We start from the raw sequence: 21,705 nt of genomic DNA on the forward strand, positions 1-21,705 counted from the left end.
TCCCAAATGGTGGAACGAGCTCCCCATCGATATCAGGATGGCCGAAAGCCTACACATCTTCCGCCGAAGGCTAAAAACGCATCTCTTCCGACTACACCTCGGATAAAAAAACTTGCACTTTCGAACCTGCACTTTCATATGTCTCTTTGTAGCTTTGCCTATTTAAAGCTAATGTATTTACACTTACTACTTGTGGTCTGGAGTTTGAACCTTCACAGTTGAAAGCACTTAATTGTAAGTCGCTTTGGATAAAAGCGTCAGCTAAATGACATGTAATGTAATGTAATCTGCTCTGAATAGAGCCATTGAATCAAAGTGTATTTGGCTTAAAGTGCCCATATTATGAAAAAATCACTTTTTCTGGGATTTGGGGTGTTATGTTGTGTCTCTGGTGCTTCCACACACATACAAACTTTGAAAAAAATCCATCCATGCTGTTTAGAGTGAGATACGGTTTCTGAATGTGTCCTGCCTTCAGTCTCTGGGTGAGCTGTTCAAAATCGGCACGGCAGGCTAACCGCAACCATTAGCTCGTAGCGTTAGCATGCTAACGCTAGCATGCTACCTCGTTCTCAATAGCAAAGCACTGCTACAACACACACAAGTTCACCATAATCTACAAAAGAACTACTTCCATGTGCGCCCTCATTTAGAAGTCCCCCAGCTAATCCTGCCTTGTAACTGACCGAAGTTGTAGAAACAGCCTTTCTTTTACTGTCTATGGAGCTAGCTAGCTGACATGATCTACATCTGAGCTACTGAGCATGTGCAAGTGTAATCAAACATAGTACAGAAGAAGAAGAAGAAGAAAAGAGGTCTCACTCTGTAGCTAAAACAGAGACCAGCTGAAAAGAGGATCTGCAGCAGTGAGAGAGAGCACTGCAGTACAACAAAAATATGGTGTTTTTTGAAAATTAAACCATGTAAACCTATTCTGGTACAACCTTAAAATACAATTATGAACCTGAAAATGAGCATAATATGGCTGCTTTAATACATCCAAACCTCTTCTCAACTGAGCTTAGCTGAGACAAGCCAATTTTGTTTTTGTTTTTATATTTCCAATTGAAGAGGCTTTCTCCATGACTGTAGACTACTATTCTTACTGAGCAATAAGAATTACATGCACTTCTTCAAGTATGATTTTGGAAAAATCCCAGCATCTAAAACATAACACTACCTCCTTAAAATCATTCTTTTCCTCCTGTCAGTTTTCCCTATTAATTACAATACTTTCTGAAATGTTTTTCCAGAGCAGAAGTCCATTTTGACCATGACATTAAATGTTTTTGTCCTAGTTAAAGCCATTATTTACTGGAGCATGTGATGTTCTTTACTCCCCAGTGTGTCTCCTGCAGGTTTCTCTGAACATGTGTGTCCTATTTCTTATTGTCCAAACAAGCTCCTACCGCTCAGTGTATTTTTCTTGTCTACTGTGAAAGAACAAAAGAGGAGAAGAATAAGGGCACAATTTCTCAGTAGTTTGGTTTAGTATTTGTGACTGTTCTCTCTCTGGTGGTCTGAAAATAATTCAATGATATTCTTGGCTTTGAGTTATTTTTTAATAACCCAGTTCTTGCATTGTGTGTCCACTCAGGATGACTACTTCAAAAGCTGGGCTCCTGCCAAGTCTCTGGACCAAGGTGAGTGCTGTTTGTGTGTGATTCTAATGTTTACATTAATGCATACTGAAGGTGGATCTCAAATCTAGTACTAAGAGTATGGACCAAATTGTGTCTGTAGTTGGCATTGGATGTTTGGTCAGGTACTAAGACTGGTGATCAGACACCATATATCCTGATCTAAATGAGGAAATCAGATAAACTGTATAAAAAAAAGAAAAACTGTTGCAATGAGAGGTTTGACACATTTCCTTAACTTCCGAAAGGTAACTTAAAAAACACATTCCTTAAACTAAGGTACTGACAGAAATATAATTATGATGACAAAATGCAGGTATGGTGCATCAGTAGAAATCTTCATTTGGTCTCTTCCTGTAATGCACTTATCCTCAATTCAAAGAGGGTAATTTTCTTTAGCTAAAAAAAAAAAAAAAGAGTATTTTACACACAGAGGCTAATGCGGCCATCATTACTGCAGGACAAAGACCTTAAAGGACTGCTCATTTTTCTGTTCCTTTCAAGTTAATTGTAGCAGCCTTTAAAAGAACTGAAGGTACATTTAATTAGTCTTGCTGAACATGTCCCGCTCTTTCACTCTCATTTATCTTCAAACAATATGAAACGACTTTGAAGACTTTGAATTTAAGTAAAGGTTATCCATCTTTGTTTCCTTCATACATCGTACATTGTAATGAGATTTGCAAAATGTGGCTCTATATGTTTTTCTTTTGAAAGTTTAATTCTCTATTTCATATGAATATGGACATTGATGAGCGCCAAAAGAGAAAGACACGAAGCAAAAGTAAAAACACTGTAGTTCCACATTCTGCTTCCGTTTTTCCTTTTTTTGTCAAAGTTTGAAGTTTAAAATACTCTACAGTACTCTACAGTACTCTACAGTAATGTTAGACCTGCTGCGTCCTGTCACAACCCATTTAAAGCAACAGACAAAGTAGGAATCCAACACATAACAAACAGAAAATAATGCTGGATTTTACAAATTTACATGTTAAAATTGCAGCCATCTGCTTTCAAGGTAGTGTAATAAATACAAAAAAATATCATATGATTCAATTAAAACTGTATCTCATTAGGTGTTAGAAGTAGTGCAAACCATCTGCTGTACAACCGTACGTTATTCTAGAAGATACACGGAAACATAATTTTTAGAATGTACTTAAGGAATGTGTGTGTGTGTGTGTGTGTGTGTGTGTGTGTGTGTGTGTGTGTGTGAGAGTATGAGTATGAGTATGAGTATGAGTATGAGTGTGAGTGTGAGTGTGAGTGTGTGTGTGTGTGTGTGTGTGTGTGTGTGTGTGTGTGTGTGTGTGTGTGTGTGTGTGTGAGTGTGTGTGTGTGTGTGTGTGTGTGTGTGTGTGTGTGTGTGTGTGTGTGTGTGTGTGTGTGTGTGTGTTTTTCCAAGGCCAAATGCTGCTACTTTTTACAGTTATGTACTGCTCATGGACATACTATGGCAACAACACCAAGTCCACTTTATCCATCACACTCAAGTGTGTAATGCTCTTAGAGCCCTAGTAACTCTTGACTAAACTCAATTATTGCAAACACTTGCTTTCTCTCGCTCCCACTCTCACACGCACGCATGCACACACACACACACACACACACACACACACACACACACACACACACACACACACACACATATTACTCAAACACACAGTTTGGGGGGTTTATTGGACTGCAGCTCTCTGAACAGCATAACAGACTTTAAATCTTTCTACCACTGAGTTTGTACTGTACTGGCTTGGTTTTGCATATCTAGCACAGTAACTGTAACTCTTCAGGGAAAGACTTGCTGAGCAGGAGTATCTGGGCCAGCTCCTCGTGGATACTGAATGAGAACAGCCTCGCCACAGTACATCAAATTCTAGAGAAACTCTAGTTTCTGAGTGAGAATTAAGAAAAAGTAAACAGAGCTTCATCCTCCTAACCAGGGACTTACATGCATCAGATGTTATGGAGGAATCCTCTGTACCAAAATCCAGTTGTAGCACATGTACAGAGGCCTGACTTAGATGCTCAAACGATGATGGACTAACAGAAAACAAATGTTGCTGTAGAGCACCTAATGTGGATGAAACACTGTTCCCCAAACATGGATGCTCTAATTTGTTTCCCCCCAAGGCCAAATCTTTAGTCGTATCCAGCTTGACAATGTCTTTCAACTATACTCCTTATTATACTCCAGAGACGAAAACATGGACCGATAACAACCAGAGGGAAAGGACACTCACTGGACACACTCCAACAAGAGGACACCCTTTAGTTGCCAGTTTTATGTTTCTCTGTGTGGATGTCTTGTCTTTAAAGAAAAAACTTCAGTTTATTACAACTTGGGATTTATTTTTGGTTAAAATGACATTGTACTCACCAAAGTAAAGGTCAGGTTATGATATAAAAGAACTACAAAACTTGTTTATAGCTTTTCCAAGCCACACTCCAAGGTGGGTGAAAAAAATCATAGTGTTACATGAAAGCATGAAAAGTAACAGTTGTGTAAAGAATAAAAAAGAGAGCTTAAGATAGGAATTCAAACGTCCACACAACTGGCCGATACCTGTGTGAAGTGGGTATGAAGGTCAGATTGTCGGTTTTGGAAAGTTACAGAGATTGACAGACACAGCACCCTGGATGAGTCAACAAAACATCCGACTGTTCGTTTCCAGTTTCCAACCGACAGTCATTGTTTTTTTTAAAGCATGATGACCACAATCATTCCCTGACCTAAACCACATTGTTATTACTACCGTAACCATGACAATGAAGGTCCCCTCACCGTTTTACTAACCTGGGTTTTTTTTTTTCAACCTGTGTGCCTGTGTGACCACTCGTGTTTGTTGCCCCATTAAAACAATTTTCAGCAAGATATTTCATTAATTACTTAGGTGAGTACAATGTTATTGTAACCAATAGAAATAATGGCCGGAGCTATGAAAATAAAATACATGATGCAATTATTCATAGTGATCCTTTCACTGTGGCCGGAGACGCTCACAGTAGAATTTCTTTCAACATTTAATACATTAAGAATTTTTTTTTAATCCTTCCTGGAAGCCCTTTCCTTCTCAAAAATGTCTCTAGGCTTTTACATTGCCTACACCACAGACTGTACACTTCATGCATGTGAGTCACTGCAACATTTTGACAGGACACAGTGAGGTGACTTGTCCTCTTAAGAATGTGGCATCTGTGCACTCCTCTAGAGAGACATTCAATGTAATTGAAGCATAGAGCAGCTTTGTGCCAATCAGACTCTTTATGGGAATGCATAAAAACATTATTCTCTATCTTCTTTTTGCTGTGTTCTGCTGCAGAGCTGCTAACATTGCTATGCACAGTGCAGTTACTCCCACACAAACGGCACACCTGGGAGTAATGGACATCAAAACAATTAGACAGCGAATAAATAATGGGAATCAATCAGACAATCTGTTCTGCTTTGGGGATATTTGCTGTGTCTGAATTGCCTCAAGTGGGTCCCATTTTCACCCAGCTGGTACTACAGGCATTACACTCAAAAGTGTTATCTTAACCTTTTCAACTCCAGCCAGTGTCAGCATGCTAGGCTTCTCAATAAAAGTGGGATATTATATGTGAAATGCCTGAATCCCTTTCCTAAACAAAGCTACAATACAAACTTGTTTTGATGAAAAAAAATCATTACAAGTGTTTACCACAGCACTTTGTGGTCAATACAGTTGATAGCATCATCAGTCACCACCTGCTGATCTCAGTTTGACTAATGAGTCACTGGTCGCCCTTGGAGACTAATCAGCCGCAGGAAGGTTGATGGGGGAGAATCTAGTCCCCTGGTGAATCACTTTGCGATGAATGCTTCCCTCTGTAGCATCTAATGAATGGAAATCAGTGGGATCACAAATTACTTGTTGGTGATACCGAACAGCAAGCGATCAAATCCACCAGTGGGAAATGTGTTTTCTAGACGTCTTGTGGCTTAATAAGGCCCAGCAGTTGATTTATAGCTTATTGTGGAGCTGTTATTAACATGTATTTGAATCCACGCTAATCCTACAGAATTTGAGAAAACTTTAGAATCAGCTACAGTCTGTAAGACTAGTTTGCCTCGCTGGAATGAACATATGTTTCAGCTCATCAGTATACTGATAATATCAACATGTCAGGATTGGGCTATTGATTTAGTTTTGCATTTAGTCTGGTTTCTGTGTGACTCTGTTTTCATGTATCTGTTTGGTGACAACAGGCCTGATTTCAAATAATTGTTTTCTGTTTTTTGTTTGTAGGTTCAGTAGTATGAGTGTTTTTGCTGGTATAAATGGCTTTCATGAGACTTAACAATGTGTAACAACATTAGAGCCTTATTTTACACTGGGTTTCTGCATATTAGATGCAGATGTTGTGGAGTAATGTACTTTGTTATGTTTATTTTAATTTTATGGAAGTTATGTAATTTGCATTTGACAGTAGGTTTGATAATTGCCTTTAGATGATGAAGCCTGTTTTGTTTTTAAATTGGAAAATCATTTGACATATTTGGTCATCCTTTTTGAAATGTTTTTTGCGCTCTGAGAAGCTCCACCACCACATATACTGCTGGAGAAGCTGTGCATGATGTAGGTAATACTGTAAGTGCATTTTAAATGACAGGATGTCTATTAATGCTTTTAAATAGTATGGTGTGGGTAGAATGGCTTTCACGGCAACATATGTGAATACATTTGGTTCTGTTAACATTTATGGTATAAACCAGTTCCCATTGTTGTCTCCACATTGTTTATATAATAGGGTGGTAGCAACATAGGAACACATACCACATAAGCATAAGCAAAGCTCACATGCAAATTATTTTGAAATTTAGCATCCTGCAGAGGTTACGTTTTCTGTCAGTTTTTCGCTGGCAGGCAATTTACCAAACTGAGAATCTTATATATAATGCTGCTTCCCACAAAATATATTAATGCAGCAATACAGTGTGCCCTGCAACCCTGCTTTATGTGTGTCTCCCTCACTGCAGTCACAGAGCTCTCTCTCCCTTCTGCCATGTCTTTAAACATGTATTACCCTCACTTTCTCTAAATTTTCTCATCAGTTTCACTTGTTCTTCATACTTTCGGGCCATCTACGCCTGCGTTTCTGTTCATTGTTTCTCCAGAGTTTTCTTTTGAGTTCATCAGATGGAAATTACATAATGATGAACAATGTGTGACTGTGAATCAACATACCACAGTGACGTTTACACACACACACACACACACACACACACACACACTAATAAGCCTGACATAATTAGTTATTAGTCGTTCCATATTTGATTAATATTTTACGAGGTTTGGTTATTATTATCACCTTCCCCCTGTGTAATTGTAGTCTCGTCTCTTCTCTTTTTTCATCCATCAGCTTATTTTGCCCTTCAGGGAATCTTTAGTAGAAAGACTCACAACTTCTAGCTCTACTTACACATTCTTCATCTGTCAGAAAGTACAATTCCACCATGTCACAGCAACTCAGTAGGAATCTTTTCATTCAGGTCTAGAGCTGACAGTATCCATGGTTGCCACCACTCCAGTTTCTAGCTAGTCAGATCTCTGTGGCTAAGATGGAAAGTTACATATAATTATGTAATTAAAGTATTTCATACTTTGCATTTGGCTGGAATAAGAAAATATGATGAAACTTTTGCTTGGGTTTGATTTTTGCTTTGCAAAATATTCAAATTAAATTTGTGGAACGGATTCATAAATAATACAGACTAATTATGAATAGAGTAATAATATCTATGTTTCAATAATAATACTACAGCACTGTGAAGTTTACTTTGCCTGTTGTTCATTACATTTCTTGAAACGACACTCCCCTCTCCTTTGGTCAAAATGCACAACATGTGATATTAAAGGGTCATTAAATGAATTACACCTAGTACTTAAATGTTCAACCCGTTTTCACTCCCAACTCGTCAAATACAGCAGCTTGATCAGTGTCAGCGTCTGATACCGTCGCACAAGGCCCCCTTTTGCATCTGTATGAAACGGACCAGGCTTACAACTAACTGTAATGTGAACACATCCACGGCAACTCACCCACACACACATCCACTCTCAGAGAAAATGCTCGATCACGGCTCTGTAAGATGATAAAGGGCGACAAACAACAAACAGGACTTTCAACCAGGAGACTGCTGTTTGTGTCCCGTGTGAAACCAAAAGTCAACATCATGTATGTAAGTTACGTAACAAACTTACTTATTTCAATCCAAACCATGATCTTTTCCTAAACCTAACCAAGTAGTTTTGTTTGACTTCACAACGTAAACCCCATGTTGAAGTCAAACTACCCTGCACGTTAAAAAAATTATGCCAAAGGGGTAACCAGAGTGTTAAAAAGTGCAGTTGCCGAATGCCAGGAGTTGGGTTTGAGAATGTGTTGAAATGTTACAGCCATTCTCGTCTTCATCACGTGTGAGGACAGATTGGAGAATCCTTCGCAACATGAATTTGTTTCCATGGTGACAGCTTGTTGACCTGTCCATCAGTCATGGATGGTTAACCTGTTAGGCCTCTGTACATGTTGTGCTTAATGCTGAATGCTCTATAGCTCTGTAAGGAGGTAGGTGTGTGGGGGTGACACTGGCCTCTGTCCCAGGCAGCCCAGCTCGCCCCGTGGGTGGATTAAACAGGCATCTGCTGTACGCAGATCAGGGCTTCATGTTTATGGTGCACCAACTCACTGCCCAGGACCAATGAGTGAGAAGTTATGTATTGTTGTTACAGCTGGGTTTTACCATAGAGAGCCCCAAGTCCCAATGTCAGCTTTCATTCCACTAGCTTCTGTAACTCTATGCAATCTCTCATTCAGCGTTTCTTTGTCAAATAGTGACATTTACCCATGGTGCTCTAGAGCCAGTGACGGACTGGGATCAAAAAACGGCCCTGGCATTTGCAACACACCAGCCCTATTTTTGTCAATAACCTAGCTTGGAAATTAGTAACTCTGCCTTCCGAGTGTATCTTTCCACTCACTTTGCCGCAGTACAATCTTGAATATTTGTGGTTGCATGCATAAAATAACTTAAATAACTATAACAATAATAACTAAAATTAACCAAAGACAAATTATCAGTAGTGGCCCATAGGGGTCCATAGGGGCCGGCCCTTCTGGCATTTGCCCAAATTACAGATGGCCAGTCCATCACTGTCTAGAGCTCATGGGAAAAAACAATGATAAGGTCGTATTTTCAAATACTCTTTACCTAAACATGTATAGTGAAACACACAACATACTGCTAAATAAGATTATGTTCCAAGGTTGGATTTTTAGTTATTTGCGTTATTACAAATTTCGAATAAGGTGATTTCACTAAAACTAAAGACAAGAAATTTGCCCGAATTTTTTTCAAAGAAATTTGAAAAATAATCTAAACTCAAGGTTCACTTATATTCTTTTGCTGGACCTTTCAAAGCGAATGGAGATTGCTCAGTTGCCTTTCTGTGTACCAATTTAAATCACATCTGAACTAACAAAGATTGTGAGGTGTAGTTGAAACCTCCAGAATTTTCTTTTCCAAGTTCAGGTAGGCGTTGGGCCAAGATACTAAAATATAAGTAAATTGCTTCAATGGTGAAAAACATTCACAAGAGAACCTATTTGATATTTATTTCAAGCGTTTAAAATTAGTTAAATTGTTGAGGCAAAAGGAATATGAACACACACACACACACACACACACACACACACACACACAGACATTCATACACTTGTTGATTTCGCTCTCCAGCAACCTGTGAATGACTAAAACAGCAATCTGGAGTGAGAGAGGCTGCCTTTATAGTCACTAAAATATCAGCCATGTCCTGATATTTACTTTTACTTTTTACTTTTACAAGAAGGCAGAAATACCTGCTGTCAAACAATCTCAATACAATACACTCGCTCACACAAGCTGAAGTGACTATATAGCCACACTTTGTCATTTACATGAACAGCTTTTTGCTTCTTTAACTGTGCTCTTATATGATAAGAACCGACTGCTTTTCTAGCCATGTAAACTGGCTACATCTGCATTCTTCTCTGCTTGGTCCCATCTATAATGGTTGGAGAGTTGCCTTGAAAAGGCCTTTAAGCCCGAGCTCAGAGACAAGAAGGAAGAAAGAGTCCTTGGCAGCAGATAACAGTTGTTCTTTCAGCAAGACCAATGTTAGAATCAGTATTCTGGCTATTTCATCCTTGGTTCTTGTGTATGGGTATGCCCAACACATTTGTGAGGCTGTGATAGCAATACATTATCCAGGGAGGGGACTCAAAGGGAGGATTACAAATGGCATGGCACGCAATGCCCCATAATCACAGCCAGTCCAGTGGACCACAGGAGAGTCAAACTGGCAACCAATGTTTAGAAGACACAGACAAAGACCGAGAGACAAAGACAATACAAGTTAAGTTCACAATTTTCAGGTGTTTACCAATCCTGTCCGTTTGCCTAATTAGATTACGTAGTGAATAAGTGGTTGCCATGGGAGCCATGTTGGCAGCTGAAACAGAAGCCTTTCGTGATGAACTCTGGCTCGGCAGTAGCAGCCACAAACAAAGCCGCGGAAATCTGGAGCTTCCAAATTGCCAATCAGCCTGATTAGACGTGACATTGTGTTTTCCCAGCAGAATATCCGTCGTTGTTATATATTTTCATCAACTATTTCTCCAACTCACTAAGCCTCTATCTCTCTGAAGATACACTGTCTGCCTGTTCCCATCCCTCACCGGTCCATCTTTAATCTCCCCAAACTCGGTCACTGCTTTCTAATACATTCTCACATAACCATCTTTGATCTGCGCCTGGAGGAGCTAAGAGAATTAGAAAGAGAGAAACTGATAAGAAAAGAGACAGATTGGACAACAAACAACAGTGAGCACCTCAGGTCTGTGTATTAAATGCAGTGTGAGCTGGAGCAAGAACAAATATCTCATTTCAGTGTAATGTGCTAAGGGTTTGTAGCTCGGTCTCCAGACGTTCTTTAACATTGTTTACTGCTCTGATTTTAATGGCTTGTTGGCCACATCATAAAAAGCGACTCAATATCAATGACGCTCAGCTAAGTTCTTATCTTGGTCTTTCAGAGGAGTGAGCGCTCACAGTGTTGAGTCTTAACATAAATGGGACTCAATCAGCTGAATGTGTGTGATTGTATGTGTGTTTTGATATTGCCCTTTGTGCTACAGGGCACCATGAGATTACGGTCCTTTCAGGGGCTGTGGCAGTTGAGTTTAGCCGAAAAAAAGTAAGCTTCATGCGGCGACAACAGTTAAGTTTAGGCACCAAAACGACAAGTAAAGTTTAGGAAAAAGATTGTGGTTTGGATTAAAACACACCTACAGAACGAACACGTGTTTCCTGGGTTAAAGTCTTTCCTCGGGAAGTGAACTCCGCTCTGCAGTGAAAGCACTGTGTTGTTATGACCCACCCCTCTACCCCGACTTCCTTCCTACGTGGTCCAGAGCGCTCTTATACAGCAGCAGTCAATGTGGTGCATAGAACAATAAATTTGTTGAATACATACGAATTACAGTGCATTCATTTTCGTAGCTATATGTAAAAATGGTTCATGAGAACAGCCTGGAATTTTAGACCAAATAAAACAAAAACAAACTAGAGGGGCCCTCGTAGAGCCCAGACCTCCGCAAGGCCCTGCCCTATCTTGCAATGTTAACGAAAACAAACAATAATTTGTGTATCCCCCGTGATTTGGATCTGCTCCAAAATTAATGGGTTCTTTCTTGGCCCATGCTCATGAAAATCGGGCCAGTAGTTTTTCCACCAATTTCAAACAACTTTAGAGGATAAAAATGACTCATATTTGTATTTATAAACTTAATCCCGTTATTTGTATTCCGTTACTCCCCAACCCTGCCCATAGACAATAAAGCCTCCGATGATCATTGTAAACTAGGATAAATAAACTTCAGAGGATGTGAGTGAGCAGACAGCCGTTGCCAGCGATCATAGCACAAGCCCTCAGGCTAAATGCCAGCTTGTGAAAGTGACAGTGGCATCAGAGAGTCTCGAGGGAGGAGATACACAGATATACATACACAAGGTCTACAGAGAGTACTTGAGAGACTTGAGAGATGTCTGCATAGAGGATAACTCAGAGATTAGAAAGTCATCCAATAATGAGGAGGAGAGAGGGCTGGCAAAGAGGATCGAGAGAGGAAAGAATAATAAATAGCAGGGGTATTGACAAAAAACAAAGTTAACTTTTGCCACACACACACACACACACACACACACACACACACACACACACACACACACACACACACACACACACACACCCTTCCTTTTTCCTGGTCATTATATATTGTTATATATACATGTTCAGTCCTTGCTCAAATGCCGTGCTTGCTGATAAATACAAGAGATGGATGAGTTTGGGAGTTAATCATCTCAGGGTGTTAATGTCACAGCCTACAGACAGACATGACAAACTCCCTGTACCTCAGTGTTTGGCTGCTCTGCTCCCACCCCGAGGCTCTGCCACCACTGGCCTGCTTCCATATGGGATGTTGTTATGCAGTGTGTGTGTAAGAGGGAGGATGGATTAGTGTTTTTGTATCAAGATGGATAGGTCCATTACTTTCCCTTGGCTGAGTCTACTTTTTTTGTGCTTGTAATGATGCTGCGATGATTATTCTTTTCAGACGAGAAAATCTATGTTTGTGTCACTTTGCAGCTTTAGACACAGCCATGGTAGCTGTTTTCCCTTCCTTCCAGTATTTATGCTAAGCTAGTTGTTTCCTCAGCTACATTAATGCACAGACATAACGATGGTATCGATCTTCTCTTTTAACGCAGATAAAGGTATTTCACCTCTTTTAAGCATGTATGAACTATTGTAATTATTATGTGTTTTTTATGTCTTTCTTTAGAACGAGAGGCCGAACCTAGCAGATATGGAGACCCAGGAACTAAAGCTCACCCTAGCTCAGCCAAGAAGACAGTACAGGATGGTGAGTTTGGGCAACATCATTTTCATCAGGGTGGGGAGGGTTTTTTAGTGACTGGAAGAAATAGCTTCAGCCAACATGCAGTCAAAAGTTTGTAACCATTCTTTTCTTGTTGTTACAGCTAATTTGACAAATCTGATTTACTGTAGATTTACTGTAACTCTATCTTTGTGCTGTTGGGCTATAATGCTCTCAGTGCTGATCTATTTGTATTATAATAGTGAGATCCAGTGTCAGATCATCACAGATTACTAGGTTTAATGTGAAATACTGTAAATGATCTGATAGCCAGCCATTGATGTTCCACAACAGACTGTAGCATTACTTTACACTGAGTTTAAATTATTTGGCTGTCTCAGCTGCACACCCCATAAAACAGCGGGTATAATACAGCAGTGTTTAGCACAATTAATTATCCACCCTGTCTCAGGTTGTGTGCAGAGATGTCAGTGTGGAAGAGAGAGATAACTAAGCTTACAGCTCGTCGTCTGAACCAGATAGAGCATGGCGAATGCACACAGGATGATCAAAGCTAGCAGTCGGTAACATGGAGCTCTTTCCAGGGTTAGCTGCAGTACTAACATCATGGTCTGTTAGTGTAGGCTAACACGGAAATTGGAATTTGAGATTAAACAAGTGGGCAGTGAGATAGTGGTATAAAGATTCCCCTCTTCAGAACACAGTAGCATACATGTCAGTTCTGGTGTTTGTGCTTGCAGCTTAGCAGAATTTAACAAGCTAACGTGGGTGTAGTGGGCTGAAATCCTGTGCAATATTGTTTACTTGCGATTACCAAGGGTAACATGAAATACATTTAAATAGCGTAGTCTCAGTAACCAGAAAGAGACAAAATCTAATTAGATTTACATGGAAAATGTATTCTGTTCATTTTGGCTACTTGGGTCAGTTTTTAATGATGTCTTTTATTTTTTTACTTTTTATACTACCTGGGATCTTATTCATATATTTACTAATTTACTTCTTAGCAGTTCCTTGACTGCTATTTAATGTGTGATAATACTGTAACAATAAAATAATAGTTTAAAAATGTACACAGAAACAATTAATCAAAAAATAGGCAAGTTATAGTGATTCATAAATAGCCAAATAAAAAAGTTTGCAAAAAGGTAGGGGTGGCACGGTTCACAAAACCCACGGTTCGGTTCGTAACACAGTTTTAGGGTCACGGTTATCGGTTCTGTACGGTTCTTGTTATTTTTTCTTTTAATCTTTAACACTCCAGAAATATATTTCAGCATATGATATATAGCTAAAATTAGCATATTGAATGCATGTTGCACAATACATGCACACAGTGGCAGTTCTATCTATTGTTTTATTTCCGCTGTCATCATAGGTAACATGAAATCCAAAATGTTCCCACACACCAGACTTATACGACGCTGGCGCATACTCCAGCTCCAGGCAGCCTTCCTTTTCTCTCCCACTTGACATTTCTACACGTGACGTGACCTGCAGCACTTCACACTCCACCTGAGGAGCGGCCGGCTCGGCTCGCCACCTCAAAAAAAAAGAAAATCTTTTAAACTGACCTTTGTCGATCAAAAAAACACAGATTTAACAACTGCATTGCCTATTTGTCGCTTAAAATGTTTTCAGAAACACGTTTCGGTGAACTATTTACGTAAAATACGAGATTATATTCAGAACGAGATGCAATTAGAGTCTGTTTTGAAATTCGGGAGTAGCAAGACCCACGGGACGCGTTCGTCCAATCAGCTGCTATGTGTTCCCGCTTGTCATTTCCGGTAAGTGTTTTAACATAGTGGCAGTAAGTGGTTAGTGCACATTAACAATGTACTGACGAACTTTTTCATGAACCGTACCACCCTTACAAAAAGGTAATATAAAATGGATCAATTAATCCCTTAAGTGTGTATTCTGTCATGGTGAAAAACACAAGGCTACAGCTACTGCTGAAATGATTTGATGAGTTGACAAATTGAAAAGTAAATAAGGAACTAATTGGTAAATCAAATGCAAATTGAAATGCGACTGATGCACACACATTGCGTTCTGCTCGTTAGGTAATTACAAAACCAATTACACGTTTGTGATCTAATTCAATGGGAGATAACCTGCATGATAACATACAGTAATCCACAGTATCAAAGTCTAGATAAATCTACAAACTGAGCTGCAGCCATGTTGTGCTGCTGTGAGATTCAGCCTGAATGAATAGCGTTACTTTCCCGGTGCATCTTCATGTTCCTGGCTCAGTTCAATCACAGCTGTTGGTGTCTGTGGTGAAGGTTTGGTTATTTTTAGTTATTTACAGATTTTCTGATCAGCTCTGATAGAACAGTTACAACATGAAGGGCTATGTCTCAGGGAATGCTGCTCTCTCGTAGAAAGCTGCAATTCAGAGATTCAAAGAGCACATGTTTTTTTATTGAGAGTGCCTTTGTTCTGAAAAAGAGTGAACACGTCAGGCAGTGAGTTGTGGAAGCCAGAAATGTCAGAAAAATGTAGAAATGTAGTCACTGATGTTGGCCATGTTGTCTGCTATATGATGCAAATAAACCTCACCCATTTTCCCTTTAAATGTAGCAAAATGTGAGATTTTGAATTACATTTAACTTTCCATTATTCCCTTGTTGACCCTTGTCTAGTCAGTGTGTGGTGTAGTATTCTTGCTGGGGGCATAATGAGTTTAGTTCAGCACACGGGCTTTTCAGAAAGAGGTGATTGAAAAGGGGTTTTAAATCTGGATAAAGTGAATATGTAGCTGGCTACAGAACTATGAATATACTGTATGAGTCTGGTCTGGTGAATAGAGGCATGCTTTAGGTAAGAGGATGATCCAGTGGACACACAGAGCTTTGGTATGTCATATCAGGTGCGATAGGAGGATGATAGCAGGAAAGTCGAGTAGATGGAGGTAGAGGAGATAGAGCGCTCTCATGCATGCTCACACACACACACACACACACACCCTTCAGCTTCAGATTAATGAATGCTTGAGTCTAGGACAGTGCAAAAATATTTAATTATCCCTGACACTGAAGGTGAGGCAAGAGGCCAGGTCTGTCATCCACCTGTGTGTGTGTGTGTGTGTGTGTGTGTGTGTGTGTGTGTGTGTGTGTGTGTGTGTGTGTGTGCGTGCGTGCGTGCGTGCGTGCGTGCGTGCGTGCGTGCGCGCGTGCGTGCGTGGGAGGACAGAGCAAAAAGAAGAAGAGTGTGTCAACGAGACAAAGAATCAGGCTGTAAGTCAAGCATGTGGTCTTTCATCGTGAGCTCTTCTAAAATTGAATAAAGGTCAAACTGACACAAACTCCTTGTCTGGCAGCAGCACATGGTCAGTTTAAGAGCCTGGGGGATCTTTTTTTTAAAGCAAAAGAAAAAACCACTTGACATTGTACTGGTGCAACATAAAATCTTGAATGAGAAAACAAACACTGTCAATACAATAGAATAATTGTATTATTATTCTGTTGTTATATAACAACTATTTAACAGATTGGCACAACATTTGGTAAAGAAATTTTTGGTCTCCAGAGGATGAATTGTATAATATAATAACTTTGGTGATCCCCTGACTTTTCTTCTAGCGCCATAATCAGGTCAACATTTCACTTTGTCCAGTTCTTTGGTTTATGACATTCTCCTTAGCCTCAGCTGTACTTTGCGTTTAATGTGAATTAGAAAATGTTAGCAAGAGGATATGGTAAACATTATACCTGCTAAACATCAGCGTGTTAGCATTGTAAATGTGAGCATGTTAGCATGCTGATGCTATAACTCAAAGCAGTGCTGTGTACATCCTCACAGAACATTTAGCATAGCTGTAAACTTACTGTGTTTTCAGACAGAACATCAAGCGAATGTTAGAGGTTGCGTGATTTCATACAAAGGCAATGGAAAGACATGTGATTCCATTTCAATGGAAAGCTCATAGTCACAAATTCCCACTGGGCGGCGATGTTTCAACGAGAGCAAAAAAATGTGCATGTATCCCAAGGTTTTATGAATCAACTTTATAGACGTACAGAGTCGAGAGGAAAAGGGAGAAAAACTGGAGGAAGATAACAGAAAGAAGTTTCTGGTGATTTTTTAAATTAGTCAGAGGCTGACAAACACACACATACACATACACACACACACACAGACACACTCCCACGCACATGGCTGGTGTGTCCATTGTTTGCTATCTTACAGCTAACTTCTGGACAGTTGGTACATCTGGGGCAGAAAAAACACAGACTGCACAAATGGTCGCACGGATGAGGTTTGAGTCACACCTTCAGTCTTGTTAAAACATGGACTCTTGAAGTCATCCTTTCACAGTGAAATGTGCCCAAAGTTGGGTGAGTTTTCCTGTAGATGCCCGGTATTATTGTTGAATTTCAGGTAGCCTAAGAGATAACATGTTTTGAAATGAAACCCTTTGTATACCACATACGCTGACCTGTTAGCCACGATGAAGACCTTACAACCTGGTTTTACTGCCTGGCTTGTTTCGGCTGACTTCCTGTTCTTTCTTTGTGAGGGTGGACACAACTAGAGACTCCAGTGTCTTCATCAGCCATTGTATGTGTTTCTCTGAGTGTGTGCATGTTCATCCTACCAAGCCAATTTCATGCATATTCTATTTATAACTCCTGCTCTCTCAGCTCACCGTGATAATGATTAGAATTTTTTTTTTGTACCTTTATTTATTCAGGGAAGGTTCACTGAGAGCCTTATAAATGTTTCAAGCAAGTTTATGTACAACTTTATTTAGACTGTAACAATTAGCAACTTCCACCTGAAATGAATGTCTTGTTGTGCGTGCATCTTGTCCTTAAATGCATCTTTGCTCTTTTGCTTTGAAGCTGTCTTCAAAGTCTGTTTGATTATTTGCTTTCATAAAGTTGCTGCCAGCAACAGCTTCACAAAACATCATTTTCCATGGCTTTTTACAATAAAGTGTGTTATGTATATTGGTTGTGTGGCAGTAATGAATATTCAGTTTGTAAGCGATAGTCAATAGCCTTTCTCTCTCTCCAGATATCTTTCTCCCGTAAGCCACTGTGGCTTCTTCTCTGGCATTCAAACCGACACAGCCTGTTTATCTTCTCCATTCCAGTTACATCCACAATAATATGATTTCCCCATGTTTTCAATAATTAATTTTATGGATGGTGAATCCTTTCTATCACTGCGTCCTCCCCGAGGCCCTCTCTGTGCTTTCATCCCTCCATCATTTCTAGCTGTCATCCATTGCGTGTCATCCAACAGTCCGACCCTGAGGAACGTTCACAAAGCAGAGAGGAGGTTTTTATCTCCATCTGATCTGTTTGTCCTTCTGTTTTCTCTCCCTTCATCTCTTGTTTTTCTCTGTAGCGCCCCAGGTAAAAGAGAAGAAACACCTTTCTAATAAGTTTATCAGAGCCTGAAAGCAATGCTCATTTTTCTAATAACAGGAACTGTCCTCTGGGAATGGTTGTTGAAGCTCTTGTTTATTTAATTTCAAACTTGTTTATTTGCTATTAGAAACAGTGGCTGGGGAGAGCGAACAATGGAGAGCAATGGAGCAAGTTGTCAATAAAGGAGCACACACACCAATACTGTACACACAGATTACGAAAACACACCGTTGACCCATGTCCCGCTCCGTAGCAATTAATTTAAGGTCACCCTCTACTCTCTGACAGGGCTTGTTGGCGATGTGGCCTCTTGTATTGGACTCTGACTATCTTTATTATCCAATCACTGCACTCCATTTTGGCCTCCATCCAGTATTAGGGGGCACAGGAAGAGTGTGTAATCTTACTCTTCTCTTCTCGAGCCACTTTTTCCTGTCTCCTTAAGAACATTAAGAGTAAAGAAAGAGTGAGAACAATTCTCGAGGAGACAGGACTTAAGGAGTGGATGAGTAGGGCAATTTACTGTCAACTTTAATTGTAATAACATTTTACAGCTTCAAGTATAATGTGCTTTTCTGCCAGGAATCCACTTGAAGTTTTGCAGCAATTAAATGGCTGGAAGTAATGTTCAGGGTTAGATTATCCAGGAACTTTTCAAAGAAGGATTAGTTGCACACTGTAGACAATAAACTGCCATACGTGCAGCTTGCCTTAATGAATAAGTAGACTGATTCTACATGTTCCTTGTGAGGGATGGATCAAAACCATGACATTGTGTATTACAAAGTATTGCACACTGGAATTCCCTTACAGTATCCCATTGAGAATATCCATTTTAACAAAGATTGTTAAAAAAGCACCGATTGTGATTTAATGATGTCCATGTCATACAACTTTCAGTCTTCATTACAACCTTTCCGTCAACTTTCAGTCTTTATTACAACCTTTTTCAGTAGTCAAAGGGACGAGAAAGATATATAACATAAATGTGTTTAAAAAAACTACACTGGTAGGTCAAGTGTATGAATCAGTTAAGCTGCCATGAAGAAGAATTTTCATTCCAAAATCAAATATCCAGTGTTTGAAAGCTTGATTTTAATATGTTATATTGAACTTGAATACATACAGAAGCACTAAGCTGAATGGGAATGGTTCTCGCATACCAACAGTATGTTTCTAGCTCTATTCTGGCTGCCTGTGTTTGCCCTGTGACTCCCTGCGGGCTCTGAGCTGTGGCCTTGGATAGACGGAGGGACAGAGGGAGATGATGGAAGTCAATATAGGAACCGACTTCATCCACAGTAGGAGCACAAGAGAGGTGTTGTACATTTCACTGCTGTGCTGCAGCATGCTTTGAAAGTGCTGCTGTTGCTGCAAACCCAGCATCATCACAGCTACCATCTGGTCAGATCTGCCTTTATATACTGGGGGAGAAATCAATATACTCCATGGTTGGTAGCTCATGCTCAGCGAGTACAGCAAGTACTGAAAAGAAAATATATTCCCAAATCAAAAGTTGTGCTCCATCTAAGAAAAATAATACTTTGACAAAAAAGCTTCATCTGGCTGAACATGAAGATAATTTTTTCATCAAGCGCGTGTGAAAATGATGTCCACATATGTACTAGGTGTGTATATATCTCATCTATAAGAGAACCGTAAGCTCTTTGTGTACATATAAATGGATATGTAAAGGTATATGGTTTTAATAATTGTCATACAAGTCACCAGCTCTCCTAACCATTATGTCTCATAATCATAGCTTTGTTCCTCTGTGCATGTAGGTGTGGCCCATTATACTGCCCTCGCTCTGCCTTCGAGCCATTACCACAGTTACAGTGCAGACTTGTGAGACTTTTACAATCAGACTTTCAAAATCTGTTAACATGGACAAAGTCTGATTGTACACAAGTCTGCACTGTGCAAGGGCACATCAGACGTAAAAGACAGCTGTCAAATGGTTACAACTTACTTACTACCTACGTTTCTAGTGTTTGTTTTATTGTACGATAAAATAAAAATAACAGCGGTAAATAGTGCACATAGATTATACTGTCAATATCATTTCACTTTTACATAATGGATTTAGAAATTAATTTAAACTGTGAATTTTAATCACAAATTGAGCACAGCTTCAGTTTATGCAGAGCACTGAAGTCACTTGCATTAGCTGACTGGCATCAGCTGCTTCAGTGTCTCTGCTTGCATCAGTTATCAATCTAATGGTGTTAGAAGGATCTATTATTAGGTCCACGTGTGACATGCAATCACTTTAATTGTTACTATCGCAGCGTCTATAGGTACCTTTGTGTGATAATTGTCTGGGTATTGTTAAATCAAATTTGATGTTCAGGTATGTGTTTGGGGGATTAGTTCTCCCAGCCAAATCCTCATTGCTGCTCAGATTCTTTGAGAGCTTCATTAAAGAGCATTTCCCACCAAATGACAATTTGCTATAAATGGTCTCTGACTGAAATACACATTCATTTAAAGATCTTACATCACAAAATAGTGTTTGAAAACGACAACCAGCACCAATCTGTGTCAGTTTCAGATGTAGAGAAGTGTAAATGTGCCCATCTTGAGGACATTTGTGTTCATTTGTTTTTGATCTGCTGTTGTCTTGTGACCTCACTATCCTCAGCTCCAGCTCTGCCATCATTTCCTTCTGTCTCACCTCTACAGACTGCAGCACCCAGGGGTCATCAGTCAACCTAACATATGGCCAAGGACAATGGCTACACAAATTGGTAGTGGTGATTTGAGTGCCCACTATTGCTCACAACCCGTACTTGTAACCTTATAGTTTTTTTCTCCCTTATCAGCAAGCAGTTTTAAAAGGAGTCTCCACAGTTTCTCTATTAAGCAGTGCCTGAAGAAGAAATATAACATTTACTTCATGCACACACACACACACACACACACACACACACACACACACACACTAAAAATTCTTTACACTTGTACATTTGGCAACGTCTTCTCAGCAGCATGACAACCTTGTTCAATTACATAAATCAATCACATTTGTAAGGTAAAAATATGGTTTTGGTGTGAAAATGAGTTCTACTTGGCACTTTGGAATAGATATGCAATAAGGCATGTCAAGTTATATTGCTCATGCATATTGACTCATTTACACACACATGCGGATGAGAATAAAGTCATACTCAAGATTAGAAAGAAGAGAGGGGAATAAAAGGAGATGAGAGACTCGTATTGAGGAAAGTGAAAGAGTGTGCTGCAGTGCTCCTGCATTACAATTGATTGGCTGGTTTAACCGCCAATGCTGCTCACTCAAGCTTTAAATAGATGGATAAAACTCTCTTTTACCCTACACTCTTCCATTTGCTTCTCTTCCCTGCCTCCTCTTCCCCATCTTCATCATTTCATTATCTCTTCTCCTCATTTCTTCTCTTTTCTCTTCTTTTTGCTTCTCCTTTGTTCTCCTCGTATCCCTTCTTTTCTCCTCTCCTCTCTCTTTCTCTTCTATTCTCCTCTCCTCCTATAGATACCATAAATATTCAAATCACGTCAGCTGAAAACGATTTCACATTCAGACCATCACTGTCTCCAAATTAACTTTTTTTTATATGTATGAGAAAGTTTTATCCGTGCAATCTTCTACATGTGATGCTCTGTGTTCTTGTGTGTGTAGATGCATAAACCGACTTGCTCATTTGTAATGTGTGTGTCTGATTTCCAATTTGTGAGTG

General features: G+C 39.6%; 1 protein-coding gene and 1 long non-coding RNA gene across 6 annotated transcripts in view; one reads left to right on the forward strand and one right to left on the reverse strand.

Annotated features, from left to right (window-relative positions):
* The window catches only part of spock1 (SPARC (osteonectin), cwcv and kazal like domains proteoglycan 1), a 107,600-nt gene that overhangs the window by 57,557 nt on the left and 28,338 nt on the right, over positions 1-21,705 (forward strand). For 4 of the 5 annotated variants that reach the window (XM_031319403.2, XM_031319405.2, XM_031319404.2 and 1 more), the window contains 2 exons: positions 1,598-1,643; positions 12,543-12,623. In XM_031319403.2, the coding sequence (XP_031175263.1) occupies positions 1,598-1,643; positions 12,543-12,623 (127 nt within the window). The remainder of the gene's footprint in view (positions 1-1,597; positions 1,644-12,542; positions 12,624-21,705) is intronic. The other variant, XM_031319406.2, reaches the window with a different exon arrangement.
* LOC116064301 lies at positions 13,934-19,870 on the reverse strand. The gene is made up of 3 exons (XR_004108502.2): positions 19,859-19,870; positions 14,468-14,471; positions 13,934-14,134 (listed from the first exon to the last, which is right to left on the reverse strand). It is a non-coding gene; the product is annotated as an uncharacterized LOC116064301 (long non-coding RNA).

Source organism: Sander lucioperca, chromosome 1 (assembly GCF_008315115.2).
Source record: "Sander lucioperca isolate FBNREF2018 chromosome 1, SLUC_FBN_1.2, whole genome shotgun sequence".
Classification (NCBI taxonomy): domain Eukaryota; kingdom Metazoa; phylum Chordata; class Actinopteri; order Perciformes; family Percidae; genus Sander; species Sander lucioperca.